Here is a 20,476-nt window from a genome sequence, read left to right as displayed (position 1 = left end):
TCTGTTTTTTTTTTACGAATCTCACGGGTAAAGACAAAAGCTATTCATTTTGCTTCCAGGTTTTTTTTGTTCCCGGGTCTTTTGTTCCTTTTTACAAAAATAGCTCTCTATCAGGTATAAAGACCCAAAATACTAAAAAAGACCAAAACCACGGGAACCGGCGTTGTTTCGAATAAGGGAGGGCCATGTTTCAACACCATGCAGCTTTAGATGATATCATAATGCAATTTGGGCGTTTTTTTGTTTTGGATCCTGGGTCTTTTTGTTTTCCTTTATTGGTTTTTCTTACATTGCAATGGCGGATTATGAACGGTGCTTGTTTCTTCCTTTTTACTTCCTTTCTAAGTTCCTTCGATTCTTTTAATAGACCTTTTTTGCAACATAGGCTTTGTGGTCGTCTGGTTTAGACGGCGATGGAGTTGGCATTTGTTGGGGGGGGGGGGAGGTGATGCTATCTATACTATATTACTTTAGATAGCGCACGGAATGGAAATTTGGAGATGTTGCTGAAATCTACTCGTGCAATTGTAATCACATCCTTGATTGATAAATCACATAGGATATCTAGGGCGCCTCGTCAATTCCTCCGAGTCCCGTACGTGCTACTACAAATCATACGACTGTTATGGTCGACTCGAGAGCTTTGGATCTGGGGGATTCGAAGCGAATGGGGAACCTTGCAGCTGATAGTTCATGCGCCCCGCGACAGATTAGAGCGCCGCTGGCGAGTCAAGGTCCAGGTGTCGGTCCATTATCGCGGAGGATTATAAGCTCGGGCAGCAGTGATTCTAGATTTGTTTCCCTAGATGTTTCATAATCAAAGAAATCCAACGAAAGACCACAGGTACTGGATTTTGATAAAAGGTTTCCGAAAGCTGAAATAATCTCGATAACTATATAAATTGAAGAACGGGCACCGATACCGTAAATCTAAGTCAATAGAAGTGGAGAAAACATGCTGGAACAAATTGATTTTAGAAAAGCAAAATATTTTTCATGCCGAAAAAAAAAAAAATTTCCCTGAGATTTGACGAAAAGGAAAAGAAAAAACGCCGTTAACAGGATGAATGTCCCCCCGTTTTATCGAAAGAAGGAAAAAAGACATCTAGCTTGAGCCCCCCGCTTCCATGAAGTACTACGTTACTTCTTGAGACTGCTCAAGAAACAAATGAAATAGTACTTGGGTGTAGTATCCCCAGTCTCTTGATGATGCCGTTTTTATAAATAATAGGCAATCGATGCAAGCTGCTCCTCTAATCCGCCCCTTCGTTGCCACCCATTCGTGTATAAAACCCCAAGCTTGGATATATGGCCAAAAGGAAAATGAATTTATGGTAGGTAATCGTCTTCATCCGCAACATCCGCCGCGCTATTTGTCAGCGAGAGATATGTGGTCCACAGGATACCGACCGATGAAGCAAAAGGCAGCTGGAACTGAAGCGGCATGAGCCTGAAGTTGATTATTTGAACGGCTGGCCAGAGCATGTAGTTGGATCGGAGTGCCGACATGTAGACGTTTGAGAATTTGTGTTGAACGGCTTGTCTGTCACCGCCTTCTGCGATTGTCTGTTTGATATAGAATGAGAAACGGATGTAGATTTAAATGTGATAAATGTGATAGCGAAGCTTACCATAAATGTGAAAAACCCGGCCAACCCCACCGGGGCGAAGATAAATTGGTCACACGCCACTCTCTTTAAAGCCGGTACCATAGCCGTTGAATTCGGTGGGATAGGAAACGTCTTCCCCAGAAATTTAAACCATGTAAACTGCGCCGGCGCCATTATAAACCCCCAAAATGCAAATCTCGCTAGCCGCTCGAATTCAAACGGTGGAGGAAGAAAGTCGGACCGTGGTATCAATTCGCCTTTGTGTAGTAAGTCTGGGATCTTATTGTCCAATTCACCGATTTCAATGGCGACCCGGTCTTGTGGTAGTTCCGGGCCTGTTGGTTTTCGGAGGGCTCGTTCGCGAACTATGGTTATGGTTTGAGCGACGGTATCTGCTATACTGTTTAGGACCTGGTATATCCATGATAATTACGTGTTAGTGAAGTGTTGGAATTTGGGGATAGGTCCGAATTTCGGGGTAGGCGTGGGGTGCTTACGGCATTGGAAATCATCATCGTTAGGATTGGTCGCTTTTCAAAGGACTCATTGAAGACGGCAATGAATCTTGCCATGATGAGGATTTCTATTATGAAGACGATGAATGAGACGAGTGGCTAGTAATGATAAAGTAAATTGATTGTTAGCTAGGTCGTGTTGTGGTGGTAGCGACGGATGAGGCTTTGAGTAAAACAGTGCCAGAAGATAGAAAAACGGGTCTATGATATCTATAAACGCGAACTGAAGTTGGGGTGGAAATTTTGACAGGCGCTAAAAAATGAAATGGAAGGGGATACGGGTTTGTTTTTGCATGGGAGACGGGACAAGAGTCGACGTGGTGAGGGTAAGGCAAGGGCATTTGACGATACCATGACCTCATCCCGCTTCCGCCGCCTCTCTTGATTCGGTCCTTGGAACGGGAACAAACCACAAATACATTAAGGAAAGAAAAAAAAGAGATTATCATGTAGGACAGACATCCGATATCCACAGGATAATAAACAGCTAGGGCGGGGTCTGCTAAGCAGGTGCACTTGGAGGTTTACGATAGGGCTGTTGATAATAAAATCATATAGGTGCTTATTAGCTGACTGGGGAGTTGACGAGTTAACTCACTATCCTGTCCCACAGGTAAACTGACTGAAGGTGCCGCATCGTCCTCTTTGCTCTAACCCGTAGAGATGGCATCTTGAAGAAGAAGAGGAATCCCTTCAACGGGATAGCCACTGGGAAGTATATATATCTATAAGATAGCTATCCCGGTTCGAATGACTATCCTTTGTGATCTCGAGGTCCAAGCGACGGGATCTTTTCTAGACAGACAGTACCCTTTGCTTTTTGTTTTCTTGTCTTTAGTTTATTATCGATAGAGGTTTTGTGTATCGTATCTGGTGGCGTTTGATATGGATGATGGAAAACGGGGGTTTCGGTCGGTCCTATTGGGTGACCTGGATGGAGCTTCCAGAGCTAAACTAGCGGGTCAAGGAAGGCCCAAGTCAGGAGATAGACGACGTGGGGTTTCTAGCTTTGGGGTCGTCGGGACGATAATTAGGTTTCTTCCGCTCTTTTGTTATCTCCTGTTTGTATAATATAAAAGCGATGGCTAGTTTAGTTGTACTCGTAAGAATAGTCTTGTGGGAGGGCGAATGAGTGGGAATCGGTCACAGTAATAACATTAACGGATCCGGAACTCGGCGGGCGGTGTTTAGTTTGGGGCGAGGCTATGGAGATGAACATCAGCATTTCCTGGACTGGCTGATACAGGTTATTCTTGGAACGGCCGCGCGGTGCCATTCATTCTTTCATGCAATAATGTCAGCCCCCCACTACAGCTTAGACTGGCCTGAGATTTGATTTCTCGATGCGATTTGCAAATTATTCAATACCTCATCGCATTATCACCGATCTGCCTGTGCGGTTGTGGTACAGCTTGAGGTCTTTTTTTTTTTTTTTCCTTTCAGGTTGTATTTTTTTAAATCGGGATTCAACCAACTTTCAAGTGTATTTGTGAAACTGCGAAGTCGCAATCATTGTCGCATATTTGACGTTAATATGTTAGTTTGTGGCGATGTTCTAACTACTCTGCGCAGCTCATTCGCTCATGGTATAGCCCCGGAAGCTAGTTCGGAACCATCCAAGGGTCCCCGGCAGCCGCTGATAAACCTCTAACGATATTTCGTACACCGATGGCATCCCATAACTTGCACTTAAATTGGAGCTCTTGCAAACGACATAATTTCTGATAACGAATTTTCTAGCGCTGTAGATGCATCGACGCTTATCGATATATCGAATGTGAGGTTTCGCTAAGATGTCATCCCATCGACGAGGCCCGTGCGATTGGCAAATCGATTTACGTATTTCCCTAACGGTTTCTCACGATGGTGTTTACTCTTTCTAGACTTTCTTGAAGCACCGTTCGCTAAAGGCCCCACGAGGCCTGTCGGCATGTTCAGGACATAAGATACCTGTCACATGGTAAAGCGCTCGCTTTGTACCCTTTTCATGAATTCATTTTTTGTCGTGGCTTGTAACATACAGGAAATTCGGGGTATCATCTATCCTCAAAAAAGATCATCGAACCGCAGAGACGGGAGGCTCTCGTCTTTCATGTACAGACGACAGTCGGTAGCTCCCTGCATTCGGTTATATCGTTGGTCATAAGGTCCACTACCCTGACCCCTTCAATCGTCAGAACCCCAGTCGCTAGCGCAATAAATCTTAATTCTGCCGTATGGCAAGCATTCGGGGCCAACGGTCTATATATCAAAATATCGAAGATTAGCGATATGGCTCTCTCAAAGCATGTGGCCAGTGCTTTCAACTTACCCGATCCTCACGTCGTTAACGAGAGGTATCAACTCAACAGCCTCCAGATGCTGACTCTTGTACGATGAGAACAGCGCTGCGTCTTCGACTACCGGTTCTGTCATGTTATGCGGTATGCTGGGGAGGATCTTACCCTCACCCTTTCGCCGCTTTGGCGGAACTAGCAAGGCGAGACGACGTGCGCGGCTACTCCTGTTCATAACAAAGACTCGCCAAGAGAAGATATCACCTGGGTGGACGTTGAGCGACATGGCCGTGAAGGTTATCGTTAGACCTGAGGGTTCTACCACGCTTGTAGTAGCGTTCGATTGTGAGGACAACGGGCGCCCTCCCAGACGCAGGGATGGTGGGTTGCCGTGAGTCGTCGCGGAAAGAGAGTCATGGCGGGAGGAAAAGTCGATAGATGTCTCCCAGTGCGTACTGATCAATGGTTTGCAGATATCTGATACCATTGCCTGTCCTTTAAGCTTCACGACAATTTGCTTGAGGAGGTTCGGCGGTTGGGAGGGATTGCTCTTATTCGGGATCCGGAAGAGGAAAGTTATTTCGTCCATTACTTGTAGCACAGTTGGAAACATTTTCTCCGACGACTCCATCGAGGAAATCGACAGTCCGCCGCATTCTAAGATTACATCTCGGATTTCGAAGTTGCATCCAAGCTGTGGCGTAACTTCGAGGGTCAGATGTGCGAAGAGGTTTTCCGTATTCGCCTTTCGAGGCGTCTTATTCCCTCTTAGTTTGAAGTTAAGTCCCGGGACTATCGGGAATGTCTTCTTCGACGAGTATCCCAGAGGACTGAATGATTCCTTTGGTGCAGGTTGGGTGGGAATCACTCTGGATACTCGAAGCGCGGATAAATAAGGTAGTTTTTCTGGCGATTCACCCCCGAATGACTCAAGGATGTTGACATTCAAGGCCTGCCGACCTGAAAGATATTCGTTCGCTGGTAGTCTTGTATTCTGGTTTAATAGCTTAAGAGTTGCAGAGGCCGAGAATACGACCCTCGGGTTATTCGGCCGTGCTTTCGGATGTCCTAAGGGAACTGTGATTTTCCAGATAGCCAAACGTGTATCTCCATCCCGCCACACTATCTTCTCCCCGTCCTTGTCCTGTATAGTCTTTTGGTAGAGTAATATAGGGCCGTCCGGCGGTCTGCTGCCATCTGGTCGTCTCTGACTTTGGTTCTCAACGGCGGTGACCTCTAGCGACACTGCCAATCGCGAGCTGTATGATTTATAAACAGAGTCATCATGGATACCGAATATCTGTAAGGCTACGAAGACGGGTACATCTTCATCTATAGTTCAGACTGGTCAGATACAGTGCACAATTGGAGAGGGCACGAGTTATATGGTGGACGAACCGAAGTATAGATGCTGCCTCTGCGCCAGGCTGGACAGCGCTGGGACCGGATGGAGCAGATCATTGGGGTTTATAACGCTGAGATGTGTCGGCCTTGGTCTATTGTTCAAGAATTCTTCGATATCCAAACCACTATCCTCGGCGACAAAAACTTCGAGACGGGCTTTCTCAACAATGTCGGTACTTATTGTCCGTCGATGGCCACGGCCACGTGAAGGCCCGATACTACCAGGACTGGCCATTCGAGCCCAGGATGATCATCGACACGGCCCCGGCTCGCTCTAACACTCGATGGGTTCCACGGACTCGTTCCTTATTATCGTCGGGACTGATACTCGAGATTGGTTTTTGTTCTGGACAGCTATCGCAGAGCTGGGAGCTTGCCTTGATGTGGTGTTGTAGGAACCTTGGTTGGTTCGTGCTGTCTTGGAATCATCGAAACAAGCCAAACCCACTTTCTTGTCCTTAACCTTCTTTTTTTTCACTTGGCCCACCATCGACCCCACGACATCAACCATCGAGGAGGACAACCTGACGACACCAGTCGCGATACCGAAATACGATACCTCGATACCTTGCCTGATCTGCACTCCCGCATTCCTTTACGCGACTCCTTCGCTTTAAGACGCGCCCCATAGACATGTCATCTCTGTGGCAGGAAGCCCGTGCTCCGGACGGGAGAACCTATTACTACAACACCCAGACAAAGGCGACGCAATGGCAGAAGCCGTTGGATATGATGGCTCCTTTGGAGGTATGTCCTTCGGGCGGCATGTAGACCGGGAAAGGGCTTCGTGGATGCTAATCATCGAGAAACCATAGCGAGCGATTGCTGGGCAACCTTGGCGAGAGTATACCACGCCGGAGGGAAAGAAGTACTGGTCCCATATCGAAACCAAACAGAGTGTCTGGGATATGCCAGAGTCATTCAAAGCCGCTGTCGATTCTGCCCAGAAACTCCCTTCTCTTCCACAAGCACCACAGTTTGTAGCAGGAGGTACTGCGAACTTTAACAATTCAAACTACCCATCAGGCCCGCATAGGGATCGCGATCGAGGAGACCGGGACCGAGGAGACAGAGACAGAGATGACCATACGCCGATTGAGCGATTGTCCGCTGCGAATGACAGTATCAATGCTGCTCGTGCATTGCAAGTCCCCGACAAGAACGAATCTCAATATCAAAACTATGCCGATGCTGAAGCCGCCTTCTTTAAATTGCTGAAGAAGAATAATATTGGTCCTGACTCTACATGGGAACAGGCCCTAAAGTTTGTGATAAAAGAGGCACCGTATCGGGCCATAAGAGACCCTAGGGACCGCAAAGCTGCCTTCGAGAAGTATACCGCTGAGCTTCGTATGCAAGACCTTGAGAAACAAAAGGATCGAATGACCAAACTGCGTCAAGATTTCACGACCATGTTGAAAAGTCACCCTGAGATCAAATATTTCACTCGATGGAGGTACGGTCTATATTATCCCCTGGCTGGTAGTTTCCACCTATTAACCATGTTTTCTTTCTAGAACTGCTCGCAAGTACATTGAGGGTGAGACTATCTTCCGCTCGGCCGCTGACGACAGTGAACGCCGCTCTTTGTTCGAGGAATACATTCTTGAACTACGAAAAGAAGAGCAAGAACGAGAAGCAACTGAGAGAAGACAAGCTCTTGAAGATTTGACGACTCTTTTAAAGACTCTGAATCTTGAGCCATATACCCGCTGGTCAGAAGCCCAAACTCTCATAAGGGAAAGTGATAGCTTCAAATCTGAATCGAAATACCAGGCGCTTTCCAAGTTGGATGTTTTGAACATGTTTGAGAGCCACATCAAATTCCTGGAGCGTAGCTTGAACGATAATCGACAAAAGCAAAAGCAGAACAAACAAAGGAAGGAGCGTAAGAACCGTGAGGCCTTTGTTGTAAGTGCTGGGTTCTGGCCTGATCGGATAGTGCTTCGCTTTGCTAATGTATTCGCAGACTCTACTCGACGAGCTTCAATCGAAAGGCAAAATCCGATCCGGTTGCAAATGGAAGGATATCCACCCATTGATCAAGGATGACGAACGTTACGACAACATGCTCGGCCAACCCGGTTCTACTCCTCTCGATCTATTCTGGGATAAGGTCGAGGAAATCGAAAGAGAGGTCCGGAGCAAGAAAAATATCGTCGTGGATATCCTAGAGGTACGGTAACCAACCCCATAAACATATACGCTGGTTCTAATATAGATGGTATACACAGGAAAGAAGGTTTCAGGTATCGCCCAAGACTCACATCGACGAGTTTATCCATATCTTGCGTTCAGACTCCCGTACTGCTCAATGGTCACATGATGATTTTGTTACAGTTTTCGATAAGGTACGTCGCAATAGTCCATCTATCCGGAAGGCCTAGGCTAATTATCTCAAAAGATTCACGAGAAGTCAGTCAAACGAAGCGAGGAGGACCGACACCAAGCTGATCGTCAGCAACGCCGCCGCGTAGATGCATTGCGTTCGGCTATCAAGCATCTGGAACCCCCAGTCTCCGTGAGCGATACCTGGGAGAAAGTTCGTCCCCGTTTGCTTAAATTGGAAGAATTCAAGGCATTGGACTCCGAAGATATGCGCCAGTCCGCATTTGACAAGTTTATCCGTCGTTTGAAAGAAAAGTTGGATGACGATCGTGAACCAGATCGCAAAGAACGTAAGGGTAGCCGCGGAGCCGAGCGCACTGACAAAGGAGATCGTGATCGTGATCGTGAAAGGGCTCGCACTCCTCGTGAACACGACAGCAGGGATCGCCATCGCGGCGATCGGGACCGTGAACGTGAACGTGAAAAGGACCGAGATCGGGAGCGGAACGGGCACCGCGGCGGTCACCGAACCCCGCACCGTACTCCAGAACCGGATGCGTATGAAGCCGAGCGCCGACGTGCCGCTGGCGAGCGTGAGAGGCAGCACTTGAAATCCGGTACCACCTTCCCAGTCGGTCGAAGCGACCGTGAGAGGGACCGTGAACGTGACAGGGACCGAGATCGATTCGAAAGAGACCGCGAGCGTGATGCGTACTGGGATAGAGAACGCGAGGAGAGGGAGCGTGAAAGGGAGGCTCGTCATTCTGTGAGTATTTATGAAAGAGAAAGACGTGAGCGAGAAGAAGAACGTGAGAGATCCTTCAGGACTCGAGAGCGTGATGACGGGAATGGCATATCGAGACGTCGTCGCTTGAGTCCTGGGGAGGAAAGTGATATCGGTAGGAGAGAATCAAAGGTTAGCACGTTTCCTCCTTAACCCCCAAACGGTGACGTCGTACTAACGCCATGTAAAATAGCGATCGAGACACGAACGTGGATCATTCGAGCGCCTTCCATTGGACAGACCGCCGACCCGGGAAGACCATTTCGATAAGCCGACACCCAAGGAACTCGGAAAGGCTGTCAACCTTAATTACGGTGATGACCCAGCTCCGACTCCGGCCCCGGCCCCTACCCGCACCCGCACACCCGCTGTGGCTGGCGGTGACAACGCCAGCGAGGAGGGAGAGATTACCGAATAAGATACTGAAGGGCCCAAAACTCGTACGTGATACATCTTACGCCTTGGAAAGAGCTGAAAGATGCAGCTCGAGAGGTATCTTAACGCCTGTTATTTTCATTGTATCCTAATTGTTGTCTTCTCTTCTTTTATATCGCAGTGGAATGTCTTAGTTCTTCTTTTATCTTTTGCTGTCGGATCGAGGGATGGATGATCAGGGGGGTATACGTTTGGACCAACGTGGTGCGTAGTCTACGATTTTTTCCCTTGCAATGGTGGTATATATACTGTTGATGTAGGTGGAACAGCAAGCTCTACGACGTCGCCCGTTTCCGCCTCGGAGGACTATAATGTTGATGGACACACACATTATCATGGAGAAGGCGTGTACGTTATGCTCCCCTTTTGTTACTAACCGTCGAATACAGCCAAATGCAGTTTTTAATAGTACTTTTTATTGAATGTAATCAAGTGCCTCTTGCTAGTAAGTATCTTTTGTCTCTAGTTTCGACTTCCAAGTCCGCACCTTGATTTGAATGCGAATGCCCGCCGCAATTTTAACTTGTCGGTCGATTGATTCTTATCCGTGCGACGTTTCGAGAGAAGATTATAGTACTTTACCGGCGTAAAGCCATATCAGGATGGATACCATTTGAACCAAAGTTACCGCCGCGACTCAACGACCGGCAGTTCCGCATGGCTTCAGCCTTCGATCATTCGTCGGGGGTACGTACGCGTACCAGCATACTGCCCCAATGCAATGTATAATCGATTACTTCAATTCCAACGATGCGGGATCGCAATATATATATATATAGTTTCGATGCAATGTAATATCAAATTTCATCCACCGATGTGACCTATGCCCAAGCTGCGACGCAACTATATTGAAACGTCAAAGGAGAGTTCTTCGACCAATCAACAATGAATGTGAGTGTGACGTCCTCTGCAGAAAACCCGTGTAAACGACCCCGATAGAGTTAGCTGGCCTCTGGGAAGCCCCTTGCGAGCAGCTGGTCGTTAGAATTACATTCACTCCCATTCGCCAGTGACAGATTTTGCCGTCATAACGGACAAACCTTCCCGATTGGGCCGCAAGAGCCACAAAAAATTCCACAAAGAAAAAAAAGACAACAGCTCAGCAACAACAAAAACTGGAGCTGGCGAATGTTAGACGAGCTCGTTTCTTGTCCCAGCACCTGCTTCCTTTTTAGCATCGTTCTTACATCCAACCCCAGGATATTCGACGTCTACCTCACTCCCCCTTCCAGTAGTAGTTTCAGTTCACCGTTTGGTGGTGCGACGGTTTCTTCACCATGGCTGATAAGCTCACTCGGTATGACTATGATGCTTCAAACCGCTGTGCTTATGACGGTGCTAATGCCGAGTGTCCTACAGTATCGCTATTGTTAGCAGCGATAAGGTAAGCCCATCACCGGATTCACCACCTATCGAAATTTTCCAAGGCATCTGCTGACCATTTTCTTCGGTGTAGTGTAAACCAAAGGTATTCCCTTGTCGCTTGATATCATCGAATACCCCGCGATTTTTCTTCAAAGACGCTAAAAAATTGCCCCCTCATTGTCGCCCCATAGAAATGCCGACAAGAATGCAGAAAGTCCTGCCCGGTCGTCAGGACAGGAAAACTCTGTATCGAAGTTACCCCTGAGTCGAAAATTGCCTTCATCTCCGAACGACTATGTATCGGTTGCGGTATCTGTCCTAAGAAATGCCCCTTCGGCGCCATCCACATTATCAACTTGCCCACAAATCTCGAAACCCAGGTGACCCATCGATACTCCGCAAACTCGTTCAAACTTCATAGATTACCGACCCCTCGTCCGGGACAAGTTTTGGGATTGGTTGGAACGAACGGTATCGGAAAGAGTACCGCTTTGAAGATTTTGGCAGGAAAGTTGGATCCAAACTTGGGACGATATGATAACCCGCCAACATGGGAAGAGATTCTGAAATACTTCCGTGGAAGTGAATTGCAGAACTACTTCTTGAGGTTGTTGGAAGAGCATTTGAAGGCTATCATCAAGCCTCAGTATGTTGACCAACTTCCAAAGGCTATGGTCAGGGAGAAGGCAAGGAACCCAAAGTTGGATACCACTGTCGGTGGCCTTTTGAGAAGCAAGAACGACCGAGATGTTCTCGATCATGCTTTGGATATCTTGGGTGCGTATGAGTCGATATCGAACGAAGGAAGTTCATATCACTAACGAATATGCGAGGGTAGAACTTAAGCAAGTTGTTGGTCGTGAAGTCAACCTTCTGTCTGGTGGAGAATTGCAGCGCTTCGCCATCGGAATGGCTGTCGTTCAAAAAGCCGACGTTTACATGTTTGACGAACCGTCTTCATTCTTGGATATCAAGCAGCGTCTCAAGGCTGCCAACACCATCCGTGAAATTGTCAAGGAAAACGACCAGGGGTACGTTATTGTCGTAGAGCACGATTTGTCAGTCCTCGATTATCTTTCCGATTTTATCTGCGTTCTCTACGGTAAACCCGCTGTCTATGGTGTCGTCACACTCCCAGCCTCAGTCAGAGAGGGTATCAACATTTTCTTGGACGGTAACATTCCAACCGAGAACTTGCGTTTCAGAGAAGAATCGCTTCAGTTCAGGATAGCGGAGGCTACGGATGAGTTCGCTGTCGACAGGAGCAGAGGATTCAAATACCCGGCTATGAAAAAGACACAAGGTGATTTCTCGCTATCTATCGATGCTGGTGAATTCACCGACTCCGAAATTATCGTCATGATGGGTGAAAACGGAACCGGAAAGACTACCTTCTGTAAACTTCTTGCCGGCCTCGATCAACCGGATGCCGAATCCAGCAAGGTCCCGCAAATGTCGATATCCCTCAAGCCACAGACCATCACCGGTAAATTCCCAGGAACCGTCCGACAACTCTTCTTCAAGAAGATCAAGGCCGCCTTCTTGAACCCTCAATTCCAGACCGACGTCTACAAGCCGCTCAAGATCGACGACTTTATCGACCAAGAAGTCCAGAACCTCTCCGGTGGTGAACTTCAAAGAGTCGCCATTGTTCTCAGCTTGGGTAAACCGGCCGATATCTACGTCATCGATGAACCTTCCGCCTACCTCGATTCCGAACAGCGTATCATCGCAGCCAAGGTTATCAAGAGGTTCATCATGCACGCCAAGAAGACCGCCTTTATTGTCGAGCACGATTTCATCATGGCTACCTATCTGGCTGATCGCGTTATCGTCTTTGAGGGTCAACCTTCCGTCAAAGCTAAGGCTACCAAGCCACAGTCGCTCCTTACCGGTTGCAATCAGTTCTTGAAGTCATTGGATGTCACGTATGTGTTCCCTCGGCCCCGTGGCTTTTTGGAAGGTAGCTAACAAAATACCTAGTTTCCGTCGTGACCCTGTATCCTACCGTCCACGTATCAACAAGTTGAACAGTCAGCTTGATCAAGAGCAGAAGCTTTCCGGAAATTATGTGAGTTCCACATGTAAAATGGCTCAACTTTTGCAAATTACTAATTTTTCTGTCTTCCCTCGATAGTTCTTCCTCGAGGAGTCTTCCTAAAGACCTCCTTCTCTAATCCTACCGACTACAAGCGAAGATGCCTAATTGCAAAAGTATGCCCTCTGACCTCTATATTCAGAATAAAAATTGGTTTTTTAGACGGCGTTGCGGATTTTTCTAACGTATGTTTCTTGTTTTCAATAGTATTTTATCCGACCACTCTCGACGGGAATCCAGGCTCTGTAAACGAACCCTTGGGATTCATCATGATATGAGAAGTCTTGTTGACGAATAGCTGTCGAGAGGTCGGAAGGGGTTGGCATTCTGAGATATTCGCTTCGATGCTTTCCTCCTCTTATGTAATTTAATTCTTCATTTCTTTCGTGTTAAAAGTGATAGATACCTACTTGCAATCGAATTGTCATATGCATACCTTCGACAGGCCGCCTCGTTCTTGAGTAAGCAGAGAGAGATGTGAAATGCAGCAAATACAACGAAACTTATATCACTTGGTGACGATGCACATGGTCCATGGGCCTATCTTTTTGCGCCACCAATGTCAGGCGGGATTCATTCACTTTCAAGTACAAGGCTGATACCGTCCCAGGGGTTTATTAGTGAGGCAGAAGGAGGTGGTTGTTAATACACCGACGGCTAATTGAGAGGATTAGTATCCTCACCGCATAGTTCATATCCTCACGGGGCTATCTAACATCAAATTCTAAATGTAGATTCGGATTCGACATACATGCCCAAATATCATGGCGCTAAGGTCAGCCTCACTTGTTTAATTCTCCTCACCCCTCCAACTATTCTCCCCAACATACGGATACCGGGACAGTTTTGCCTTCGGAAACAGAAAATGGTTTACACGTATCGGAAACGTCCAACGAGACGGGAGTACCGATGTCTACGGCTGCCATAACTCAAATGCTCGTGGTATAAACGACCCGCACCGGACGGTGCGATAGTTTGGAACCGCCCCGATGAACTTACCACACTCGGGCTGGCATTTTATGCGGATACCATGTGTGAGAACTCTGCGTATGCGGTGAACGAAGGAAGGCCATTGGCCGTTATGATCCTTGATAAGGAAAGTCTCCGAGGGTTCCGCATCGCCAGTTTTAAAAGGTTGGATGGCGCGGGGCCACCTGTGCTGATAACTCAAAAGAGAACGTTACGGTACAAGCCTTCAGTGTCTCCGAAGGGGTCGGTCGGAGCAATGCACACCGATATTAACCCCCGGAACCGGTAGTAGTCAGCATACAAAACAACCCTAGCACCGGTACCAGAGATTCATTCTTCGATGGCAACCGAAAAGATATCCCAGAAGGCCTACAGCAAGCGTTACGACAAGCCGGGCGAGAAGTGGAAGCTCATGATCCAACGACTATAATCGCAAGATTAGACACCCCAGCAGATAAACTAACCGCAGCATTCAACGCAGCACCGGACGAAAAAGACAGGGTCTTCCACCGGGAACTCTTACTAGACCCTACGCTTGGACGGGTTTGAACATAAATACGGCATAGATATGGAGTCCCGTCAATAGTTGAATATGCGTGCATTGAGAGTGGCAAGGGAGCTTTATCAGGATTGGCTTGAATCCGAAAACGAGTCGATCAGGGCTCGTCAAGGGAGTGTAGCATCCGATGGAAACATTATGATTTTCGAGGAAGATGAAAACGATAACGTCCCAGGACAAATGAAGCTGTATACCTTCCGGCAAACCTTCCGGAGGAAAACGAAAATGATGTCCTTCTACAGCAGGGTCGACAGGATGCGGGACTGAATTATTATGTACTTCGAATTGAAGATGTTGAGGGCGCATTGATGATCTGGGCGACCATCTTGATGTTCCCTATACTGACAGCTTTTTTGCTAACCGCAATTCTCCAACTTTCGTTATATCAAACGAAATCAAACAACCGCAAGAGATTATCCAACCGAATCCTCAGAGGGTTCTTCGTCTCCAAACAGCAGGAATAATCCCTTCATTATAAACGATTTCTACAAATACTTCGACCCTGAATCTCAATCCGCGTTTAATCCAGGAAATCCAGAAGGACCCTTCAAAAGTCCTTGGAATCCCAAATTTCGGGGTAAGAGGCTACGTACCGCCGGTGCCAGGTTTTGATCTTGACGATTCGGCCCTGTTCGAAACACCTTCGGGATCGATGAGTGATTGAAGATGTTCCAGCTGTTCAACCAACGACTTATGAAAACGAAGAACCGGCTCCACGAATGGTTGAATACTGGAACAGACCTTTGGAAAACCGACGGGATCGGAATACATTGATCAAGAGTCTTCACTGGATTTGTGATTCTTTCCCTCCTGCTGATAAAGCGGGTAGATAATCAATCGGCCATCGGGTCTTGGAAATATGTTTTTCCGAGAGAAAGTACGAGGTGGATCGGTCAAGGCATCCCAGGTTCATACAAAGCCGTTTAGTAAACACGAACTCGAAAAAAAGGGGGACCTCTAAAACGGAGAGCCTCAAGTCGTATCTTCTTCCACGTGCGGGGGAGCAGGTCATGATCATTAATTGCAATTGTCCCAAAATAAACATCGAGCTACGTATAAAAGTTTAGGCCAGGCCGGGGCTGAATGTAACGGGAAGGAAGAACATGAAACTTCGAAAATCTGCAGAATTGCGAGACCATGTTCGGGATCCTCCCGTACCCTCCCATCCGTCTAGCTCCCCGGAAAACCTTGTGAATTTGCACTGCATGGACCTGGATGTTTAGTGATCAGGCCCACTGTTGGAAGTCATTCTTTTGGTACATCACGTGTTTACTTGATTATATAATCAGTATACTCTTGGCAGTCATCCAGCCTATTTCACCGTCTACAGGCTTCGGTGATTCTTAACCCAATAACTCTTATATTTCAACAGATTATTAGCCCGGTCCAGCAACTAAAAAGACAATATGTGTTCTATTATAAAATCAAGTCCTTTACTTCAAAATCGAAATCATCTCTCGATTAAAAGAATAAAATCACTCAAAATATCTACTCAAAATATTCAAACTAGCGAAACCTCCGAGACCGTATTTCGCCACTCTAAATGGGGAGAATGTGTGCGTCTCACGGTCAGTGAGAACCCCAAGCGGTTCGCATTCTAAAAAAGGTACTATTATATAAATACGTTGTCGGTGAGGATCCAGAACCATAGAGAATGGGAAAAAAGAGCGAGTGAGGCTTACGGCTTGTTGGTGCAGATATTAAGCACTACAACGCAACACACCCTTGCCGAGTGTCAGAACACTGTCGAACTCTGGAAGAAAATTAACACTACTTTCGGTCCAGGTGCAAATCTTGGGATCGCCAGTCGACTTCATTTTAAATTCATGGAAATGAAAATGAAAGAGACCGAAAATATTCAACAGTAAATAGCGCGCTTAAGACCAATACAACAACAATTAGAAAACCCAAAGTTCTCCATCGTTCAGTAAGCCTTGTCAAAAGCTTATCTCTAAAAATTTTGTCATTGATGGAGTATTCAGTGTTTTCTAGCTGTTGTTGTATTGGTCTTAATTATCCACTGTTGTATACTCTCGGTCTCTTTCATCTTCATTTCCATGAATTTGAAATGAAGTCGACTGGCGATCCCAAGAGGCCAGATGCGCTTTGCAGGCAAAAATTTGCAACGTTAACAACGCACGGCCATCGTGCTGGCCTCGAGACTATCCCCATTTTGCCGGCTCCAAATGGTGCTCGGTACCCCGATCTTCAATATGTTGAGGGTAACCCCGACAGGAATGATATGATCAGCAGCTTCAGGTGTGCTGCCAGCGCTTAGAGGGGGAGCTGGGTTGTGGATATCATGGGCATACATGGGTTGAGTTGAGGCCCATTTGTGGGATTTGATATCTATATTATTCGATTCGGAGTAACCGAATTTCCATTCATTTAGTTGGCTAGCATTTACTTGTTCCGTTAAATGAATCACACCCACTCGAATCAGCTAGCTGGTCCGTTGTAAATTCTCGTCAAGACTTTTGTGAAACACGAGTTTTGGGTATCCTTTTGACTATATACAGGGTCCTACGCAGGACAGTATGTACACTTGATTATAGATATCTTGCCTACATCCGTACACCTCCTTCTTCAATTCAATCCTCATACTCGTCCTTCGCCCCAAAATCCTTCAAAAGACGCAAAGCCGGCTTCTTGAGATCGAACCCTTCGTACTCCCTGATACTCTCATAAACCGTCTTACCCGTCACCGGATTCCTAAAATTCGGATCCGCTCCCGCCTTCAACAACCAATACCCGCAGGTAACAGACTCCGTAGTCGCCCCCTCCGCCATGGATAGCCCGGGCCCCCGTCTGTTTATAAAAAACAACGGCGTCCTCCCCTTTGCATCGACAGCGTTCACATCCGCCCCGGCTTCGATCAGCGATCTAACGAGTTTCACGGACCCAATTTTAACGCTGAGATGCAACGAAGTGGTTTCCTTCCCATCCATACTCCTCCCGTGCAGAATCTTCTCCCGCTGCTCCGGCGTAGCGTAAACGAGCATCAAAGATGCCTTCCGTCGACAATTCTTGATAGCATAATGGAACGGCAACTCGACCGGCGTCCCTTCATCCCCTTCCCGTCGAGGTAACGGGGCCATCGGATCAAACCTAGGATCGTCCGCAACGTATCTGACGTAATAGATATCGCCGAAATACCCAAGATACTCTTGGATGAAAGATCCTCCGTCTTCATTCAGCGCGTAGATATCGGCACCCATGGATAGCAATTCTTCCGCAAGCGGGGATTGGCGGCTGTATGAAGGCCATCGGGCCGATAACTTGGATAACAGTTCTACTCCGTTACGGTCCTTGATTCTCAATTCTACACCGGCATCCATGAGTTCTTTGACGGTCGGATACATGTTTCGCTGAACCGCATAGTCTATCGGTCGTAGCCCCGAGGAATCGGGAGAATCCAGGACATCCTTGGCTCCGGGGTGCTGCATGAGTAACTCTAGAGCCGCCCGTTCGACGTTCGCGGTGGTCCAGTTGTCGGCCATGGTCATATGAGTGATCGCGGTCCGACCCTCTTTGTCCCGAATCGTGGGGTCGGCACCGTGTTCCAGTAGCATTTGGATAATTCCTGATTTCCAATTAAGGAAGGGTAGCCGTTCGAAACATCGCATTAACGGTGTAGCTCCGGAGTTGTCTTGAACATTGACGTTGGCTTTGTGGACGTTTAAAAGACGATCGATCACCCTATAGTGTGCTGATTCGCACGCTTGGTGTAGTACCGTCGCCCCGGTCTCCCCGTCGGTATAATCTAGTAAAGGTGTTCCGGGTAGTTTTTCCGCTAGATCCATATAAAAGAGAGGGACGGTCTCCCTGCCATCGTCCCATGAAAAAGCGTTACAAAGCGCAGGCATAAGGTACTCCGGAATGTTGAATTCGGGTCGAAAACTTAGAAATTCTTTGATACCGCAAAGGTACCAAATTGGGAAAATCTGGGGGCTAGAAATGGTTTCCCAGATTTCCTTCCAGGGGATGTTTTCAACCTTGGTATTATGCGATTTGGTGCCGCTCCGTACCCAGACCCGGTCGGATTTGGCGTAGGATATGACATCTTTGATCACCCCGGCTCGAACCATCCCTTCCATGCCGGATCCGGCGTAAGGCTCACAGTTCCCCATTATGGTATCCTGCCAATTTGGTGTCAACGGTTGCAAGTAGTTGACCAGCTTCCGAGTCGGTGGGGGGAAGGCGGAAAGCATCATCTCGAGCATTGATTTTCCCGTAGCGGCTTCATAAGCAACAACCTCCTCCGGGAAGCTATCGCGAATCAAGCCCACAATTTTGACAGTTGAAATGTTGCAATGATCGACTAGATGGCCTATGAGACGGCCAGGAGGACCTTGGGCCTTCCTGTCTATCAACATCCCAACGATCTCTTCGCTAGAACCGTATATCAAAGCCGAGCTAAGGGCGGTTGAATCTTCTTGGATACCGCCACGTTTTCCAACGATATTGATGTCCTCTTCCGAATAACTCGGAAGCAAGGCTTTCACAACTTCCAAATTATTCTTGACCACAGCGGTATTCAGCGGTGTGAAACCATCGGCGTCCTGGGCCGTAGGATCGGCCCCATGCTTCAACAGCAGCCGTACTACATTCCCAGAGAGCAGCCGATCGGTCTTCTGGGTATCCCTACTGCCATGGACGACATGCATCGGAGTCTTTATATAACTAAGGCCGTTAGGGTTCGCACCTGCCTTCAGCAAACACTCCACGACATCTGGGAAACACTCCTCGGCAGCATAGTGAAGAGCGGTGCGTCCCATACTGCAAGGAACATCTACCGTAGCCCCGTGTGCCAACAAAATCTCGACTGCCTCCAACCTGCCTCTCCACGCGGCAAAATGAAGCGGCGTGCGGCCTTCGTCGTCGATTCCATCGATCAAATCCTTGAAGCCCGGTTGATCCAGAAGAAACAGGAGCATGGAAGACGGGTTTTTGCGAAAAACAGCGTCATGCAGGTGATTCCCACCTCCGGTCGTTCCGGCCCTTTTAACATCGGCGCCATGGGATAGAAGCAAGGAGACGATATCCTTATGCCCGGCTTTGATAGCCGTGCTAAGCGCATCGGATTTTGAGCGCGCCGTCTGCGGGCATTTAAGCGCGGCTTTGACGAATTCTAGAATCCCCCAAGACGCAAGGCGAGAAAGAGGGTTTTCCACCCAGGAAAGGTACCTGAAAGGCAAAGAATATTCGAAGCCACCACCTTGGGGGCGGTAATAATGGTGAGCCTGCAACCAAGCCCCGTAGTAAGAATTTTTCCCGGTAGTCCAAAACTTCGAACCGAGATCGATGAGTGTGCGTCTGAAATGCCAAGATTCGATGCAATGATCCGGCCAGTATAATGCGGCGTACCTGAGAAGCGGATAGGCGGCTTCCCGTTCCTTCTGCTCTCTCACGCTGGTGAACGGACCCGATTCCCCGTATGTGCCCATGTACGAAAGCAAAGCACGGGCGACTTCGGCATGAGCAGCTTGCTCTCCGATTGCGAAATAGGAATTTTCGGGTTCCGTGGCCTGCATCCTGCGAGCGACCAACATCTGCTGGAAGTATTTGCTTTTGAACATTATGTACCCACAGTCATCGATTTCTAGAATCCCACGCCGTATATTCGGCCCGAAGAGATCCGCAGTTACTTCGGAAGGTAAATCATCGCTTGACAGTCTTACGATCTGCTCGAGTTCCGTCGCCTGAAGTCTCCTGAACGCGACCGCCAGAGTCTGAAAAATACTCCGAGATACCTTCCTGTCGACGGGATCGGTGATTGTTGATAGAACCCGGAGCCATTCTTGTCGTTGCTCCTCAGACCTTTCCACCCTTAACTCTTCGATATCGAAACGAGGGATCCGTGAAATTTCAATACCCTTCTGTAGTAATTCATCCTGGCGAGCCCTTACAACTTTCCTAGCTGCCTTGTTGCGTTTTGATACCAAAATGTGTTGGATCGGCGCAGTTTGTGTGCTAGCTTTGGCATAACACCGAGTCTGCCCATTCGTATTCGAGCGGTTGTCATTATGCTTATAAATGACGGGCCATTGCGGCTTGGGGTTCGCAAGCCGTACCGTCGACCGCACCGTTGTCGCAGCCGCTCTTCGCATCGTCGGTCGTGCCGGAGCATAGA

The 20,476-nt window shown here is 47.8% G+C and overlaps 5 protein-coding genes across 6 annotated transcripts; 2 read left to right on the top strand and 3 right to left on the bottom strand.

Moving 5' to 3' along the window:
- Positions 1-1,329: 1,329 nt before the first annotated feature.
- Positions 1,330-2,795, bottom strand: DFL_006051 (uncharacterized protein; the record flags this gene model as incomplete). Its single annotated transcript, XM_067635402.1, has 4 exons — positions 1,330-1,566; positions 1,632-2,021; positions 2,108-2,224; positions 2,724-2,795. 4 exons carry the CDS (start codon positions 2,793-2,795, stop codon positions 1,330-1,332), a joined length of 816 nt encoding a protein of 271 aa, XP_067489835.1.
- A 1,420-nt stretch (positions 2,796-4,215) lies between these two features.
- Positions 4,216-6,040, bottom strand: DFL_006050 (uncharacterized protein; the record flags this gene model as incomplete). The annotated part of the gene is made up of 3 exons (XM_067635401.1): positions 4,216-4,366; positions 4,437-5,733; positions 5,800-6,040. The coding sequence occupies 3 exons, from the start codon at positions 6,038-6,040 to the stop codon at positions 4,216-4,218; spliced, it is 1,689 nt and encodes a 562-aa protein (XP_067489834.1).
- A 398-nt stretch (positions 6,041-6,438) lies between these two features.
- On the top strand, positions 6,439-9,335 carry DFL_006049 (uncharacterized protein; the record flags this gene model as incomplete). Its single annotated transcript, XM_067635399.1, has 7 exons — positions 6,439-6,552; positions 6,621-7,261; positions 7,323-7,716; positions 7,775-7,981; positions 8,040-8,156; positions 8,210-9,049; positions 9,111-9,335. The coding sequence occupies 7 exons, from the start codon at positions 6,439-6,441 to the stop codon at positions 9,333-9,335; spliced, it is 2,538 nt and encodes an 845-aa protein (XP_067489833.1).
- Positions 9,336-10,629: 1,294 nt separating this feature from the next.
- On the top strand, positions 10,630-12,878 carry DFL_006048 (uncharacterized protein; the record flags this gene model as incomplete). The annotated part of the gene is made up of 7 exons (XM_067635398.1): positions 10,630-10,649; positions 10,712-10,736; positions 10,809-10,820; positions 10,909-11,494; positions 11,556-12,645; positions 12,701-12,788; positions 12,855-12,878. 7 exons carry the CDS (start codon positions 10,630-10,632, stop codon positions 12,876-12,878), a joined length of 1,845 nt encoding a protein of 614 aa, XP_067489832.1.
- A 4,056-nt stretch (positions 12,879-16,934) lies between these two features.
- Positions 16,935-20,453, bottom strand: DFL_006047 (uncharacterized protein; the record flags this gene model as incomplete). Of its 2 annotated transcripts, none has more annotated exons than XM_067635397.1 (1): positions 16,935-20,453. In XM_067635397.1, one exon carries the CDS (start codon positions 20,451-20,453, stop codon positions 16,935-16,937), a length of 3,519 nt encoding a protein of 1,172 aa, XP_067489831.1. The 2 variants fall into 2 exon arrangements, with proteins under 2 accessions (XP_067489831.1, XP_067489830.1); XM_067635396.1 differs by having other exon boundaries at positions 16,935-18,719.
- Between the last annotated feature and the right edge of the window lie 23 nt (positions 20,454-20,476).

This window comes from Arthrobotrys flagrans (genome assembly GCF_004000055.1).
Source record: "Arthrobotrys flagrans strain CBS H-5679 chromosome Unknown unitig_9, whole genome shotgun sequence".
NCBI lineage: Eukaryota > Fungi > Ascomycota > Orbiliomycetes > Orbiliales > Orbiliaceae > Arthrobotrys > Arthrobotrys flagrans.
Note: the sequence above shows the minus strand (reverse complement) of the source record. Positions and strands in the feature narration are given on the sequence as shown.